The sequence below is a fragment of the Octopus sinensis genome, linkage group LG2 (assembly GCF_006345805.1).
Source record: "Octopus sinensis linkage group LG2, ASM634580v1, whole genome shotgun sequence".
NCBI classification, from domain to species: Eukaryota; Metazoa; Mollusca; class Cephalopoda; order Octopoda; family Octopodidae; genus Octopus; species Octopus sinensis.
Genome location: NC_042998.1, coordinates 84,728,740 through 84,747,603, shown reverse-complemented (window position 1 = coordinate 84,747,603; position 18,864 = coordinate 84,728,740). Strand labels below are relative to the sequence as shown.

Below are 18,864 nucleotides of genomic sequence, written 5' to 3'. Positions count from 1 at the left end.
AGACCCAGGAAAACCTGGGTCGAGGTGGTGAAGCACGACCTTCGAACTCTAGGTCTCACCAAGGAAATGACCAGAGATCGAGACCTATGGAAATATGCTGTGCGTCAGAAGACCCGGCAAGACCACTGAGAACAATCAAAATCAAATCATATATCAGAAAGCAGGGGTTAAGTGACCCATCTGTTCGTGTCCACGGTCAGCCTCATCTGGCACCCGTGTCGGTGATACGTAAAAGCACCATTCGCTCGTGGCCGTTTGCCAGCTCTGTCTGGCCCCCGTGTCGGTGGCACGTAAAAGCACCATCCGTTCGTGTTCGTTGACAGCCTCGCCTGGCCCCGTGCCGGTGACACGTAAAAGCACCGTCCGTTCGTGGCCGTTTGCCAGCTCCGTCTGGCCCCGTGCCGGTGACACGTAAAAGCACCGTCCGTTCATGGCCGTTTGCCAGCTCTGTCTGGCCCCGTGTCAGTGGCACGTAAAAGCACCATCCGTTCGTGTTCGTTGCCAGCCTCGGCTGGCCCCCATGCAGGTGACACGTAAAAGCACCGTCCGTTCGTGGCCGTTTGCCAGCTCTGTCTGGCCCCGTGTCGGTGGCACGTAAAAGCACCATATGTTCGTGTTCGTAGCCAGCCTCGGCTGGCCCCCGTGCAGGTGACACGTAAAAGCACCGTCCGTTCATGGCCGTTTGCCAGCTCTGTCTGGCCCCGTGTCGGTGGCACGTAAAAGCACCATCCGTTCATGTCCATTGCCAGCATTGCCTGGCCCCGTGCCGGTGACACGTAAAAACACCATCCGTTCGTGGCCGTTCGCCAGCTCTGTCTGGCACCTGTGCAGGTGGCACGTAAAAAACACCCACTACACTCGCGGAGTGGTTGGCGTTAGGAAGGGCATCCAGCCGTAGAAACACTGCCAAATCTGACTGGGCCTGATGAAGCCTTCCGGCTTCACAGACCCCAGTTAAACCGTCCAACCCATGCTAGCATGGAAAGCGGACGCTAAATGATGATGATGATACCTTTAAATGCCTGTGATAAGTTATTGTTAATGAGGTTTTAATTTTCCAAAATATCAACTTTAATGATGGAACAATTTCTAATATTTACACCAAACCAATAGAAGATGAGTAGATTGGTGTTGGATTCAAGATTGTTAGGTCATAGGTTCATTTCTCAGGTGCAGGGTGGTGAGGAGGAGGGAGTTGTGGCATTGAGCAGAGTACTTTATTTAATGTTGCTTCACTGAAAAGTATCAGTAACAGCTGGTGTGCAGGGTGGGATTAATATTTCAATGGATTGGTACCCTATTGAGGGGGAATTCTTGTACCCTCAGTAATCTAAATGCTTCAGAAATCTAGATAAGATCTAGCTTCATGAGTCTGTATACTCACGGCAAACATCTATGTTCCATTGATGTAATTTCCCCTCGTCATCAGGTGTATTATTTGGTTCACTTGCCAAATTCAGCTTTAGAGACATAAGTCTACATCAAGGCTGAGAAACCAATATGATGACACAAACAACCCAAACAAACAGCTATCTAAATGACCTAAACTCCCCTGATAGGCTTTGTATCAAATTCCTATGTCTAGTTAGTATATGAATTTTAAAACTCTTGATTTAGAAATAAAGATTCCTGGTGCAAATCTATTTCCAGTACTTTAGACATATCAAGAAATAAGGCACCGAATAATGACTGGAGATGTAAATGATGAAAATATAATGTAGAAGATGAGAATAATTTTACTAAATATTTTGATATCATCATCATCATCGTTTAACATCCGTTTTCCATGCTGGCATGGGTTGGATGGTTTGACTCATCTGGCAATGTTTCTACAGCCGGATGCCCTTCCTAACGCCAACCACTCCAAGAGTGTAGTGGGTGCTTTTTACGTGCCACTGGCACAGGAGCCAGTCAGGCAGGCCTAGCATCGATCACATTCAGATAGTGCTTTTTACATGCCACCAGCATGGGAGCCAGTCAGATATATATATATATATATATATATATATATAAATATAGAATGGGCTTCTTTCAGTTTCTGTTTTACTAAATCCACTATAAGGCATTGTAATAAGTGTAGTGGGTGCTTTTTACGTGCCACCGACACAAAGAGCACAAAGAGCCAGGGAGTACTGGCATTGGCCAAAATCAGTTGGTGCTTTTTACGTGCCACTGGCACAGGAGCCAGTCAGCGACACCTAGTCTCTCATTAAGTGTCTATGACCAAAAGAAGTTATATCTACTAACAGTTTAAAAAAAAATTTGATAGCATTCTCTTCATCATATACGCAGCCATCACATTCTGTTAAAATGTCTTACCATTGTGTTTGGTTTATTTCCCTGATGAGAAGATTGCATTGTTTTACACTATTTAATTCCTTCTGGAATAATACCAATGTTGTCTTCAAAACATAGGTCAGAAGTAAATGAATTTGAATAACACCTGCATTTAACTCCATTTATTTATTTATCTATATTATACAAAATATTTCACTGAAACCTGGAGTTTCTACCTTTATAAATAGGCTGTTACATCCTTGTTACTTGTGTGAATTTTTGCTGCCCTGGTAACTGTTTATTCATTTTTTCTGTTATTTGTAAACACTGGAAAAAACACATACATTTATATACACTTCAACCAGGTTTCCATTTAACCTGCTAATAAAATAGTTACCACATATGGAGTTATTTGATATAAATGCATCTCTTAAGGATCTACCCATTCCCCTAAGGAAGGTTTTCCTTAAGCAACTCATTAGTAAGAGAACTCCTTTATTTACCATATTAGTTGGCTTGCTTTTTTTCTTTGACAATAAAGACATTAAACAGCCCTCTAACAATCCAGCTTCTGAATTCAAAAAATTGTTTAAATCTAAAAACAGTCCTCCACCTAACCCAAGATTGAAACAGTTTGAAGATGATCTCTGGTCTATCATGAGGAATGTGAAATTCCACCATTCACTCTTAAGGAATAAACACATGAGGTATCTTCACAATATCACCAAAGAAATTCATAGCATGGATGGGATACTAGTTCAATCTGATAAAACAGGAATCCTGTACAGGCTTACCAAGGACTATTACCTAGAATTGCTCAGAAAAGAAATACAAAAGAATTATAGGATTATCAGGAAAGCCAATCTTGAGGCTAAGAAAATTATGGAAAAATGTGACTTACAGATGAAGACAAAACCCCTTTTTATTTTAAAAGATCACAAACAAAATTTTTCTACGACTTATTTGTCTTTCTAGCTCTGACATCCTTCTAAAGAAGCCTGTTGTATGTGTGTGTATATATATATATATATATATATATATAAATATAGAATGGGCTTCTTTCAGTTTCTGTTTTACTAAATCCACTATAAGGCATTGTAATAAGTGTAGTGGGTGCTTTTTACGTGCCACCGACACAAAGAGCACAAAGAGCCAGGGAGTACTGGCATTGGCCAAAATCAGTTGGTGCTTTTTACGTGCCACTGGCACAGGAGCCAGTCAGCGACACCTAGTCTCTCATTAAGTGTCTATGACCAAAAGAAGTTATATCTACTAACAGTTTAAAAAAAAATTTGATAGCATTCTCTTCATCATATACGCAGCCATCACATTCTGTTAAAATGTCTTACCATTGTGTTTGGTTTATTTCCCTGATGAGAAGATTGCATTGTTTTACACTATTTAATTCCTTCTGGAATAATACCAATGTTGTCTTCAAAACATAGGTCAGAAGTAAATGAATTTGAATAACACCTGCATTTAACTCCATTTATTTATTTATCTATATTATACAAAATATTTCACTGAAACCTGGAGTTTCTACCTTTATAAATAGGCTGTTACATCCTTGTTACTTGTGTGAATTTTTGCTGCCCTGGTAACTGTTTATTCATTTTTTCTGTTATTTGTAAACACTGGAAAAAACACATACATTTATATACACTTCAACCAGGTTTCCATTTAACCTGCTAATAAAATAGTTACCACATATGGAGTTATTTGATATAAATGCATCTCTTAAGGATCTACCCATTCCCCTAAGGAAGGTTTTCCTTAAGCAACTCATTAGTAAGAGAACTCCTTTATTTACCATATTAGTTGGCTTGCTTTTTTTCTTTGACAATAAAGACATTAAACAGCCCTCTAACAATCCAGCTTCTGAATTCAAAAAATTGTTTAAATCTAAAAACAGTCCTCCACCTAACCCAAGATTGAAACAGTTTGAAGATGATCTCTGGTCTATCATGAGGAATGTGAAATTCCACCATTCACTCTTAAGGAATAAACACATGAGGTATCTTCACAATATCACCAAAGAAATTCATAGCATGGATGGGATACTAGTTCAATCTGATAAAACAGGAATCCTGTACAGGCTTACCAAGGACTATTACCTAGAATTGCTCAGAAAAGAAATACAAAAGAATTATAGGATTATCAGGAAAGCCAATCTTGAGGCTAAGAAAATTATGGAAAAATGTGACTTACAGATGAAGACAAAACCCCTTTTTATTTTAAAAGATCACAAACAAAATTTTTCTACGACTTATTTGTCTTTCTAGCTCTGACATCCTTCTAAAGAAGCCTGTTGTATGTGTGTGTATATATATATATATATATATACACACACACACACACAACAGGCTTCTTTCAGTTTCCGTCTACCAAATCCACTCACAAGGCTTTGGTCGGCCCAAGGTTATAGTAGAAAGACACTTGCCAAAGATGTCACGCAGAGGGACTGAACCCAGAACCACATGGTTGGTAAGCAAGCTACTTACCACACAGCCACTCCTGTGGCTATTTTCTCTCTATGAGTTAAAAATGTTTAATTCATGGAGAGAAAATTACCATACAGATAAGTTAACATTTCTTTTTACTAACATTTCTTTTTCCTACTTTTATTCCACATTTCTGTTCATTATTTACTAAAGTAAAAATTATTCCAACAACTTCTAGTTATATAATTTTAGTTTGTCATGTCTTTATATAGGATGTAAATAGCAAAATACGTTCAAATATGCTAGACCTGAAGATTGGCAATATAATCGTTTTAATATGGTATTGTATTTAGAGACATTCTATTTCAGCAATATCGAGGAATATGTGGTCATGAAATGCACATAGTAAAGTATATGATTTGAAATAAGAATTAAAGGTATTAATTTTGATAATTTGGAATAAGAATTGTAGGTATTAATTATGATAATTTTAATATTTAGTCCTATATGTACCTATTGTGGATAATGTCATTCAGTGATGATTGAGTTGCTTGAGGGTGATTCTGTCTCTTAAATCTATCTATCTATCTATATATATATATATAATATATATATATATATAATATATATATATATATATATATATATATATATATATGTATATAACACAGTGAGTAATTCATTTTAGTACCACTAAATCGAACTTCTCTCCCCGGTGGACTCAGAAATAACTTCCCTAATATTAATAATAATATATGTACATATAACGCGTCCTATTAATCGAAGACTTTGATTTCATAATTTTTCTTCTTTTTACCTATGTGAGTTACAAATATTGTTATCTGTGGAGACATATTTTGTAGGAAAAAGAAATAGTGGTCTTTTGGCTGATATTTCTAAATTTTTGGTATGTGGTGAAGCAACTTGTTGCTTAACCCTTAATTATTGTTATAATTATATAAAAAACTTTTTGTATAAATTTTTACCGAATATGGTACTTTTCCATACCAAAACTACTTGGTAAATTTATTAAATTAATAATTCTTTACCCTATATCTGTAATGATTATTTTACTCCCTGATAACAAAACTGCAGATCTCTTTCTGCGGTACTATCTTGTGACGCACATGGTAAACTTGGAGGGAAATACAAATTCACTCGTCTATATAAGTTTGGATATGCTAACTGCCTTGTATTATGTTCTGATGGCACTTGATCAGAAATGTAAAGGGTAAGTTCTAGCATTTTCAAATTTATAATTCTCGAAATATGTTGACAAAGGCAATGAATTTTTATAATTCTAATCAAGAAACACGTCCATAATTAATCGAAGACTGTTTGATTTCATAATTTTTCTTCTTTTTACCTATATGAATTACAAATATTGTTATCTGTGGAGATACATTTTGTAGGAAAAAGAAATAGCAGTCTTTTGGCTGCTATTTCTAAATTTTGTGGTGAAGCAACTGTTGCTTAACCCTTAATTTTGTGTGTGTGTGTGTGTGTGCGTGTGTGTGTGTGTGCGTGTACATGTGCGTGTGTGTGTGTGTAAAATTTAGATTCAGATGAATACGGTACTTAAGTTAAAGGCACCAGAATTTAGTAAGGTATTATCCATATAATTCAAAATGGGGTGATTATAATCAAAATAAGCAACAAGGATTTCCAGAGGTAATGCAGTACGATCGTTTCATGCGGCTTCATTTAATTGAATAATGCAAACATTACATCAATTTAAAATGTAGAGCAATCTTCAGCTGCATAAAAATATAGAATTTAGTTAGATTCGAAGGACTATATATATATATATATATATATATATGTATCATCATCATCATTGTTTAATGTCTGTTTTCCATGCTGGCATGGGTTGGACGGTTTGACTGAGGACTTGTGAGCCAAAGGCCGCACCAGGCTCAGTAAAAATTTAGATTCAGATGAATTAGGCACTTAAGTTGAGGCACCAGAATTTAGTACGGTATTATCCATACAGTTTCAAAATAAGGTGATTAAGGTCAAAATAAGCAACAGGATATCCAGAGGTAATGCAGTACGATCGTTTCAAGCAACTCCATTTCATTCACAATGCAACCATTACATCAATTTAAATGCAGTGCAATCATCAGCTGCATAGATACATAGATTTAAATTAAGTTAAAACAGATGGACACATTAATATAATTTTACCTAAAATCTCCAAGGTAAGGAGATAGACAAAGAACATGCTGTTTTCACTTCAGCTTAGAAGCTACTAAGCTTATCATTGTTTTTTGGGGTTAGTTTTAATTTATAGTCTTGTTTATCAAATCTTTGTATATCAAAAATCTAAGGCCAAGGAACAAGGAACTGTGTCTATAAGGAAAGGGGCTGAGGGAGTTGGCAGAAATCATAGTGGGTATAGTCATAAAACTATCAAGATAAATTTGAAGCAATATAATGAGATTTGGTAAAGGAAATCTTAAATCAAGATGCTAGTTGTCAATTAAAGAGGCAAGACTCTAGTAAACCAATGATGATAATACAGGGGAAAGTTTATCATGGAGTGCTATAGTCGAATATTTTAAACAATATTGCTATATTGTATATATGGGATATATGATGCCTATATATATACATGCATATATATATATGCATGTCAGTGCTGATGTTTCTGCCACTTAATGCGTTGCTGTCACTTAATGCATTGTTGCTGCCTCCACCATTGCCATTCTTGTTGCTGATGTTATTTGATGAGCCACTGCTGCTATTATTCTGGTTCATCTTCTTTAGCCTCACATTCGCCTCCTCCAATGGGCAGCCACTGTATTCTCTGCATGAGCAACCAGCCTCTGCTCTTGTTTTATAGGCGTTTAACAATATTCTTTTCATAGTGGATGCACAACTAAAGGAGACCCTTAGGTTCTGCCTATTCAACAAACATCAATACCTGTGTCTCTGTATAAAGCGCTTGTCTAATGACCTAAGGAATATTCCTCCCACACATTTTAACATTGAGTGAGAAGGATGGGGCAAACCAAATGACATTCTGGTATGCTTCATTTTCTGAGTGCTAGGGTCCAGTTTATAGGAGATGTGGTCCTTAAACCCACTGGAATCCAGGGCCTCATTGTAATAGGTAGTCACGGTGTCAAACATGTTTTTGATTCAAGGACAGATTTGAGATCCTCTTGCTGACACCCTTCACTTAGTTCCTAAACATGATACATGGGTGGCAGGAGGCGGTGTTGATGTACAATGGCCTCTTGTTTGGTTTGCAGTAAGCTTCAATTGTTATTTTGAGTCCCATGGAACCTAGAGCACTACAAGGGTGTGCCCAATGGTTATTCTAGAGATGGCCAGGGTATCATCTTTGTAGAGATCAAAGAGGACTGAAGGGAACTTCTTCCCTAAAATGTCCAGGACATATAGCTCAATGAGGTCACAAATGTCAGTGCTGTTGTAAGCTCCCATTGCCACATTGAAGGACCATTTGAGGTCAGCTTGCTTGACTCAGACGGAACCTTTATTAAACAGCACCATTTTCCTGGTGTGCATGTCTCTATCATTAATGTCAGTGAAACCCCTAGCAAAGCAAAGAGCCTTGATCAGTAACCCTTTTGATATAAACAGGTTAAAGTCAACTAGTTAAATTGGGTGAACCTTACTCTACTTCTCTCCTAGTTGACATTAAACCATGAAATCTCCTTGTTGGTGCTGTGCCATAAGGAGAAGTTGGAAGCTCTCCATATGTTGTCATTGATCTTCTTTAGTATATATTTACTCACCAGACCAATCTCAGATTTGGTTGGGACAATCAGGTAGCACTCGGGGTTAGAGGAAAGGTTCAGTTTATGCTCTTTGATTGTGATGAAGGCATTCCTCTTGGCTAATATTTCTACTATACTGGCTACACCTTGGCTATTGGCTGTTTGGCTTCACTGTTAATATTGTTGTATGTGTGCAGAGAAGCACACCTATACTTCTGTGATATGCAATCATCTAAAGGTCTATTGTAAATGTATCTATATACACAGACACACACACACACACACACATATATTATCATAATCATTAGATGTCCATCTTCCATGCTTGTATGAGTAGGACAGTTGACAGGAGTTGGCCAGATAGAAGACTACCCCAGGCAACAGTGTCTGTTTTGGCAGGGATTTTACAACTGGATGACCTTCCTAATACCAACTACTCTGCAGAGTGGACTCAGTGCTTTTTATTTGGCACTAGCACAGGCAAGGTTAGTTTTGGCATGATTTTTACAACTAGATAACCTTGCGAATGCCAACCACTTTACAGTGTGGAATGGGTGCTTTTTACATGGCACTAACACTGGCAGGGTCACCAAGTAACTTGCAAGACAAAGAATTTTGAGACGGGGTCATTGAAGGAGAGGATCTTGTGTCAGATGATGAAAGGTAAGAGAATGACAGAGAAATAGAGAGGCAGATGTCTTGCTATAGGGGAGGTACATGATTATTCAATGAGAAAGAGACAGCGAGAAAGAGAGAGAAGAGAGGGAAAGAGAATGAGAGGCGGAAAGAGGGAAGAGAGAGAGGAAGAAGTATGAGAAAGAGGACAGAAAGAGTATACACACACACACATATATATAAAATCATCATCATCATTGTTGTTTAATATCCAGCAAGAAATAGTATATCAAGTGTAAAATATACAATCAAAATCTAGCAACCTCAATAATAAGCGAATGAAAAATATAAAATCAAAAACTGTTAAACCAGGAAGCTAAATGTAGTATGTACAGTGAAAAAATACCATGAGAAAATAACTAATGATATCATAAACTGGACTTTCATGAGAAATTCTTTGCAAACCTTTACATCACAAAGACGCCATTGAAAATACACTTTAATTGAATTCTAGCAAAAATCTAGGGCATAACTATTTCGTATTAAAGTCATGAGGACTGGAGTTTAACAGACACATTTGTCTGAATATTTAATTGATATATTAAGCACTATAAACAAAGCAGCATTTAAGAGTGTGTTTATTTTTATAGGGATATTTTTTTCTTTTGATAGACATATGGCAGGGACTTGTGTATGTACATTTGTATAATAATATCTTTTACCTTTTAAGCGCAGTGAACAAAAAGTAACAGTTTCATTATTTTATAAATACATTTTCAATAAACTGCATATTATTATATATTTGTTATATAAAAAATCCAGTGAAAGAAAGTGTAAATGAATTGATATGGATATATATATATAGGATATTAGCAAACTAGGTTATTAGCAAATATTTTGTCAGTTAAAAGGTACACATGGGTGTGTTGCTAGATAGAAAGATAAGAAAACATTCCATATAGATTATAATTAAATAAATAAATTCATCATCATCATCAACATCATCCTTTTATACCCATTTTTCAAGGTTTGCATTGATAGGACAGGTGTTCTCCATTTATCATAGTCCCATACCATCACCTTTGTGAATGTCAACAATCTGATAGCCTTCCTTACTTCTATCTTCTGCAGATATTATAACTTGGATAATTTGGCACTTCACCACACTATCACCTTTTATGCACATTGCATGTCCATACCAGTGCTGTTGTCTCTCTTACACAATGCAGTTGATTCTGCTTAAACCAATTTTTTTCCATAGCAATTTTGTGCTCCTTTATTCACATAAGCTAATGTTGTGCATCTCATAAAGCATGTTCAACCTCTACATATCTTCCATATATATAATGGTCATATTTCACTACCAAGCATCTTTTTATATGGCTTGTGCATCCCTACAAAGCCATTAATCTACCCAGCTCCATTTCCTCAGTGGCCACCAAATTACACATAGAACCCAGTCAAAGTCTGTCTCCAAGTGAACACATGCAAGATGTAGTGGCTTCCTCTTAGCTAAGAACTTTTTCTATAGTTGTCTCAGCAGATTCCAGATATGATAATATTTTCCCCTACTACAGACATCTTTTTTCACAGAATATTGTAAAGAAATGACACAACATTTGTTGTCAATAAGCGCATGATGTCAACACAAGATACACATACACACTCATGAGTGCATACATACACACACATATATAAACATTATGTACATATAAATACACACACACACACACACACACACACACTCTTTTTCAGTTTCCATCTATCAAATTCACTTACAATGCTGACCAACATGTCTGTTGAAGTCGCTAGCCACAATAACAGTATCAAAGTCAATTGTTATTGAGGTAACTTACACAAGGATTTCATAGAAGTGGTCTTTTGTTCTTCAAATTAATCCCATTTCTAGTGTATATACAAAGATAAAAGTTGCTGTTGAGTTGTCGCATCTTAATTATCTTACTATACATCTTAACATTATCCATTTCTCAGCTCAATTAGTTTATTCATTTCTCAGCAAGCAGTATGCCTTCCCAACACCTGCTGTCACTTTTGCTTGCCCAAAAGAATTTGTATTACTGCTTTTTGCTTGTGAGGAGTTTGGTTGAGGATCCATTCCACTTTAACTGTTGCATACAACACACACCTACTCATTTCCACAATCTTACTAAATCTACCTTTCATTATGCCTAAATTGTTGGTTGCATCCCCAAAAATTGAAACTGAAAGAAAGAGGGCATGAAATTTTGGTGGTAAAGCTGTTTGATGACACATATATATATATACACACACACATGGTTGATGCCAGCGCCGCCTTGACTGGCTTCCATGCCAGTGGCATGTAAAAAGCGCTAATCAAGCGTGGCCATTGCCTGCCTCCCCTGGCACCTGTGCCAGTGGTACATAAAAAGCACCCACTACACTCTCAGAGTAGTTGGCATTAGGAAGGGCATCCAGCTGTAGAAACACTGCCAGATCAGACTGGAGCCTGGTGCAACCTCCTGGCTTCCCAGACTCCGGTTGAACCATCCAACCCATGCTGGCATGGAAAACGGACGTTAAACGATGATGATGATGATGTATGTGCATATGTATGTGTATACATATATATGTGTGTGTGTGTATGTGTGTGTGTGCATGTATGTATGTATGTATGTATGTATGTATGCATATATGTGTGTATGTATGTTATTGTTCAGTTTTATTTCAATATTTCTTGCCAATAGAGAAAGAGCTGGTTTCTAACCTAGATCCAAGGTCCCTACATTGGAATTTCAACATCAACAACAGGATATTTTTGCTTGAATGAATGTGTGTGTATGTATGTATGTATGTATGTATGATGTATGTATGCATGTATGTATGTATGTATGCATGTATATATGTTTATGTGAAGATTTGTAAGTTTTATTTTATGTATGTATTCTCAGGCATATAGTTGCATATCTAGACATGCTCATATATATTTAAATGATAAACTTCCATCTATGTATGTATGAATCTATGTACGTACGTATGTACATATATATGTATGTATGTATTTATGTATGTATGCCATTGTTCAGTTTTATTTCATGATTTTTTGCTAATACTGAAAGAGCTGATTTCTAACCTAAATCATTGGATTTTCAACATCAACAACAGGGTATTTTTGTTTGTTTGTATGTATGTATGCATGCATATATATAAATATATATATATATATATATATATATATATATATATGCAGATTTGTATGATTTGTTTTATGTATGTATTCTCATGCATATAGTTGCATATCTAGTCATGCTTGTACATATTTAGATGATAAACTTCTTTGTATGCATATATGTATGTGTATCTCATCGTTATCATTATTTTTTAAAGCTCAGGGTCCAATGAGTTGAAGGACTGCTTCATGCTCCAGTGCCTGTTTTGCATGGCTTCTATGGCTGGTCACCCTCCCTAGAACCAACCACTTTACAGAGTGTACTTGGTACTTTTATGTGTGTGTGTACATGTGTGTGTGCTATGTGTGGTGTGGTAAGAAGTTTGTTTCCCAAATACATGGTTCCAGTTTCAATCCCATTGTGTAGCATCTTGGACAAGTGAACATAGCCTCTACTATAGCCACAGGCCAGCCAAAACCTTGTGAGTTGATTTGGTAGACAAAAACTGGTGGCTGGTGCCAGTGTCACATGCTGATAGCACGTAAAAAGTACCCTTCAAACATTGAGCGATATGTTGTGCTTGAGAAGACCAGTGAAGCCAAGTGAAATCATAGTCATGGCCAATGTCAGTGTTGCATAACTGGCATCCTTCGAATGTTGGGCCTCATGGAGGCAGTGACAAGTGACTGAAAACTTTGGCAATACAGCGTGCTTGAGAAGGCCTGTCAAGCCAAGTGAGATTGTAGTCATGGCCAATGCCAGTGTTACATAACCTGCACCTGTGCCAGTGGCACATAAAAAGCATCCACTACACTCTTGGAGTGGATGGCATTAGGAAAAGCATCCAGTGTAAAAACCATGCCAAAATCAGATTGGAACCTGGTGCAGCCCCCCACCTTACCAGTTTTAAGTCAAACTGTCCAACCCATGCCAGCATGGAAAACAGACATTAAATGATGATTGATATATATATGTGCGTGTGTGTGTGTGTATGTATATATGTAGAGAGAAAGAGAGAGAGAGAGAAAAAAGAGGTGTGTGTGTGTATCTTTGTGTCTGTGTTTGTCCCCTACAACTGTCTGACGATGGTGTTGGTATGTTTACATCACCGTAACCTAGCAGTTCAGCAGATGATTCTGACAGAATAAGTACCAGGCTTTAAAAAAAAGTACTAGGGTCAATTCATTTGACTGAAATTCTTCAACGCAGAGACCCAGTAAAAGACTGATGATAAAAGATGTGTGTGTGTACATATAAAGGCAACATCACTCCAAACAACCCTTAAACATGAGCACCACTTAGCTAGAGTTTTCAAAATTGCGTCAATTATTGGATCTCACTAACATTCAGGATCCCCTCTGATGAAAGTACATCCTTAACATAGCTAGGAATGCACTCCAATGAGGCTTTTCTTTGCAGAACAAGATGGTACTTCGGTCCTCAACAATTATTGATATTCTACAAAGTTCAACTGAAGCCCATAGTGGCATATTACTCTCATATCTGGAACTATACTACTGCTGTACATATAGACATCCTAGACTGGATATAGATAGTAGCTACCCAACTGAACAGCATAAATTTATTCAATAACAAGTACCAGGCTCTAGCTCATAGGCATGCTGTCTCCTCTCTTAACATCTTTACCATTACTATAATGTTCCTTAGAGCTGGCTAGTCACATCCCACTTCACTCGTGCACTCTCATCCTGCTCATCCTTCCTCTTCTTATCACCCTTGTTGTGTTCAATCCTCACCCAGGCCCAACAATAATTGTTACACACCTAGTCCTCCCTTCCCAGAACATTGGCCATTGGGAATTCCCTCCCAGTTCATATTTTTCCTGCAAGTGTTGACTTACAAAGATTCAAGAGGAACATTAATGGTATTAATCACACTGCTCTAAGGTAGGGAATCTGTAAAGACTATGGACAGTTATCCTTTCTTCAAGTAATGTGTGTGTGTATTTATTTAATCAACCTAAATTACAAAGTGACTCAAAAGCTGAGAGTTTCATGCATTGCCACTCATCAAACCTATATAAATAGACATATATATGCCTACATATATTTCATTTCAATATATCTACCTAAATCAATCTGGAAAGAGAAAGGAAACACAAAGCACTTACCTGAACAAAGAAGGCAGCAAAAAATGCAACTCTCAGCACAAACAGCTTTGGTTGCCTATCAGCCATACTCTTATTCTTAGATTGTCACTTGGACAATGGAACTACCTCAGTGATGCTGAAAACCCTGAAATATTCAATGCAAGAAACATGTACATATAAGCCTTAAAGAACATATCAAAGCATAAATTAAATACTGATAAGAGAACAGTAAATTTTAAAACAAAATTTATATTAACATTAAAATTAACATTTCTTTTTTTAAATTAACTGAATTTTGCTTACACAAAACCCAACAAATTAGGGAGAGAGTCTGCTTAGATGAGATGCAGTTTGGTTTTGTGCCAGGTAGAAGCACCACTGATGCTATATTCCTGGTACAGCAACTGCAGAAGAAATACCTAGCCAAAGATAAACCTTTATACTTGGCTTTTGTTGACCTGGAGAAAGCCTTTGACAGGGTCCCCACTAATCCCTTATCTGGTGGGTGATGTGGAAACTGGGGATTTCTGATTGGTTAATAAGAGCTGTACAGGCCTTGTACAGGGATACCGTTAGTAATGTAAGGGTCGGCAATGAATATAGCAAAGAATTCTGGGTAGAAGTAGGGGTTCATCAAGGATCAGCCATCAGCCAATTCTTATTCATCATAGTCCTCCAGGCAATAACAGAGGAATTCAAGACAGGCTGCCCCTGGGAGCTCCTCTATGCTGACTTTGCTCTCATAGCAGAATCACTACCAAAACTAGAGAAGAAATTTCAGGTGTGGAAGCAAGGTTTAGAATCAAAGAGCCTAAACATTGAAGAGTCGATGTTGCAAAAACCAAAGTCCTAATAAGTAGGAAGGCGAACACATCACAAACCCCTTCAGGTAGATGGCCCTGCTCGATCTGTAGAAAAGATGTAGGCAGAAACTCCATAAGATGTACCCAGTGTAAGCTATGGACACACAAGAGGTGCAGCAACATCAAAGGAAGGTTAACTGGGAAACTGCACAGGGGCAATAAACGCCACAGATGCTCAGAAAACAGATTCCATCACATGCCAGGGGAAGAAACTAGAAGTAGTTGATAGTCTCCACTACCTAGGTGACCAAGTCTGCAGTGAGGTGAATGTTCAGAGAGTGTTGCCACTAGAATAAGAATAGCCTGAGTAAAGTTCAGAAAGGTCCTACCTCTACTGGTGACAAAGGGCCTCTCACTCAGAGTGAAAGATAGATTGTACGATGCATGTGTGCAAACTGCCATGCTACACGGCAGTGAAACATGAGCCGTGACTGCTGAAAACATGTGTAAACTCGAAAGAAATGAAGCTAGTATGATATGCTGGATGTGTAATGTCAATGTGCACACACAACAGAGTGTAAGCAACCTGAGAGAAATCAGATGTGGTGTGCAAGAGAGATGACTGCACAGCTATGGTGATGTGCTACGTATGGATGAGGAGAGCTAACAGTGGAAGGAACCTGTGGAAGAGGGAGACTCAGGAAAACATGGGATGAGGTGGTGAAGCATGACTTTCAAATGTTGGGCCTCACAGAAGCAATGATGAAAGACCGAGACCTCTGGAAATGTGCTATGACTGAGAAGGTCTGGCAAGAAAAGTGAGATCACAGCTGTAGCCTACACCAGTGTCACATAACCAGCCCATTTAGAAAGTACCTTTGAATCGTCAGGCAACATGCCGTGCTTCAGGAGACCTATTTAGTCAAGTAAATCAAATGGAAATTATACTTGTGGCCGATACCAGCGCTGGTGGCATGCAATCAGCACCATTCATATGTGGGTCACTGCCAGAGCTGCTTGACTGGCTCCCCATGCTGGTGGCACATAAAAAGCACTATCCGAATGTGGTTGAAGCCGTCCCCCTCCACCTCAACTGGCTCCTGTGTCAGCGGCATGTAAACAGCCCCATCAGAATGTTGCCGATGCCTGACAGGCTCCCATGCCAGTGGTACATAAAAAACACCCACTACACTCTCAGAGTGGTTGGCATTAGGAATGGCATCCAGCTGAAGAAACATTGCCAGATCAGATTGGAGCCTGGTGCGGCCAACTGGCTTGCCAGATCAGATTGGAGCCTGGTGCAGCCAACTGGCTTGCCAGTCCCCAGTCAAACTGTCCAACTCATGCCAGCAGGGAAAATGGATGTAAAACGATGATGATGATTACATTGCTTTTTCTCTGCATATTCCGATTTAATATCTATTTTTTTTTTAATCAGTTGGTCAAATAAAGTGATAAATGACTCAAGTTGTCTTAAAGTGGTTATTAACTTAGTTAAGGGTCATTACACACAATATAATTTTCAGTTTGATGCATTGTACTTATGGGTGAAAGGGGCTTGGGTTAGCAGTTAAGAAGTTCACTTTACAATCAAGAGGTCCTGGAGTTGATCTACTGCATAGTATACAGGGAAGGCATATTTTCCCACAACCTCAGTTTGATTCAAGCCTTGTAAGTGAAAGTGAATAGACAGAAACTGTATGGAAGCCCATCAGATGAACTACTAGTTATTTAACCCTTTCGTTACCAACCTGGCTGAAACCAGCTCTGGCTCTGAGTACAAATGTCTTGTTTTTATAAGTTTTGAATTAAAATCTTCCACCAAACCTTAGTCACAATTTATATTCCTAACACTTGCTGAATGATAATTAAGTTATTTTACTAAATTCTTTTGTTATATTTAACGTAATTGAAAGAAACACAAAGCATCTCATAATAAATACAGTAACAAAAGGGTTAAAGGCTTAACCGTGTTACACCTTGTATCAAACTGATTTTGCCTGAGAATTACATTGAGAGTACACATGTCTGTGGAATATTCCACTACTTATAAGTGAATGCAATGAGCAGGTGGTTCTGTTGGTTGAACAATTAGATACTCATAACAGACTTCAAAGAAAAAAACTGTTTACTTTTTTCTCTCTTTTTAAGAAGTTGCATGTAAGTAAAACATGAGCAAGTAGGTGAAAAATATTGTTGTGCTGAAGAATTTGTTTAGCAAGTGTGTTTGAAGCACTGAACTCTGTTATTCATACTGTCAGCCTCAGATTGATGAAAACTGATGTTTATTTAGATCACAATTCAATAGAGTGAGGTGCCACATTATACAGAATAAAGCACTTAGTTTTGTGCCCTGCTGAGTCAACTAACTTACCTGCTCTTCAGGTAGTTACAAAATTAATTGTTTCATTTATGGTAACATAAAACACAAATTTAAAACTTAAAAGAATCTGTATACAATGCAGTAAAGGCAACTGAAAAATTATAAGACATCTGCACTAAATTCCCCATCCCAATCATTTTTCTTACATAAGAGTGAAATGTACGATATTTGGGGCAGATACAATACAAATTCAATTAACACTATAAATGACATAAAATAGTTTTAAACTAGTTTGAGAGACTGGTGTAATGAATAGCTTATCACTAGGTATGCATAAATTGTTTTAATAAATGATAAAGCAAATTTCTTTTGACAACATCCGGGTCATTTTGAATAAAGTGTGAAAGATTATAGTTAAGTGAGTAGATTATGTGAATTAAGGAGATTTCTTTTCTCAGGATAGAAGGATAAAGTCCTTCTATACTGTGCAGGAGCATAACCCAAAAGTTAAGGCCTAAGCATTAAATTGGCCTTGTTATAGATTCCAACTTACAGGTTGAAAATGCATTGATTATTCTTGTACAGCTCTGACAAAACAAAAGGTTCTTTTATTCTTTTAATGGTTTCAGTTATTGGACTGCATCCATGCTAGGACACCCCAGTACTTATTTTAAGTCTGAAGTTTATACTATTAGTTTCAGAGACAAACATTTTGACACCAATTGCTAACGGGTGAGAAACAAATGGTGAGAAAGAGAGGGGGAGGGAGACAAAGTAAGACAGACAGACAAGCAGACACATAAAAATCACATGCTTCTGCACAGTTTCTATCAACTAAATACACTCACAAAGCAATGGTTGGCCTAGGGCTGAACCCAAAACCATATATATGGCTGCAAAAACAGACATTTTAATTACATAGTCATACTTGCACCCATGACCAGAGAAAAAAAATTAAGTGTGATCTAAAAACCAGATGTGGTAGGGATACTGTACTGAAGAATAAAGAAAAATATCTGTATTAGGAATGTGAACCTATACTTGTAAGACCACAAGATCTAGGACACCAGATTTAACTTTTTAAAATAAAATTGCTCATTTAAACAAATATAAATGATACAGGGAACCCTAGTAATAAAATATTTTTTTTAAAATACACCATGAAAAACTAAAAAAAAAAAACACCTTGGATTTATAAATTGGATAAGGAGTAGATTATGCTACTTTTCAGGATTACACAGTATTTTTTTATCAATGTGGGCTATTTGCTAAAATAACCAGTGTTTAAAATTACAATGTTTCAAAGAATCCTAGTGAATCAAAACTGACCTAAAAGCAATGATCAAAAGTGTTCATGCAGTGCCACGTAAGAGCACCCAGCACATTGTTATAGGGATGGT

The 18,864-nt window shown here is 37.4% G+C and overlaps 1 protein-coding gene across 1 annotated transcript in view; it reads right to left on the bottom strand.

Annotated features, from left to right (window-relative positions):
* LOC115232522 (receptor-type tyrosine-protein phosphatase H-like) overlaps positions 1 to 18,864 on the bottom strand; it is a 135,979-nt gene that overhangs the window by 91,118 nt on the left and 25,997 nt on the right. The window contains exon 2 of the mRNA XM_036514901.1: positions 14,360 to 14,486. Within this exon, the coding sequence (XP_036370794.1) occupies positions 14,360 to 14,425 (66 nt within the window). The 5' untranslated portion in view covers positions 14,426 to 14,486. The remainder of the gene's footprint in view (positions 1 to 14,359; positions 14,487 to 18,864) is intronic.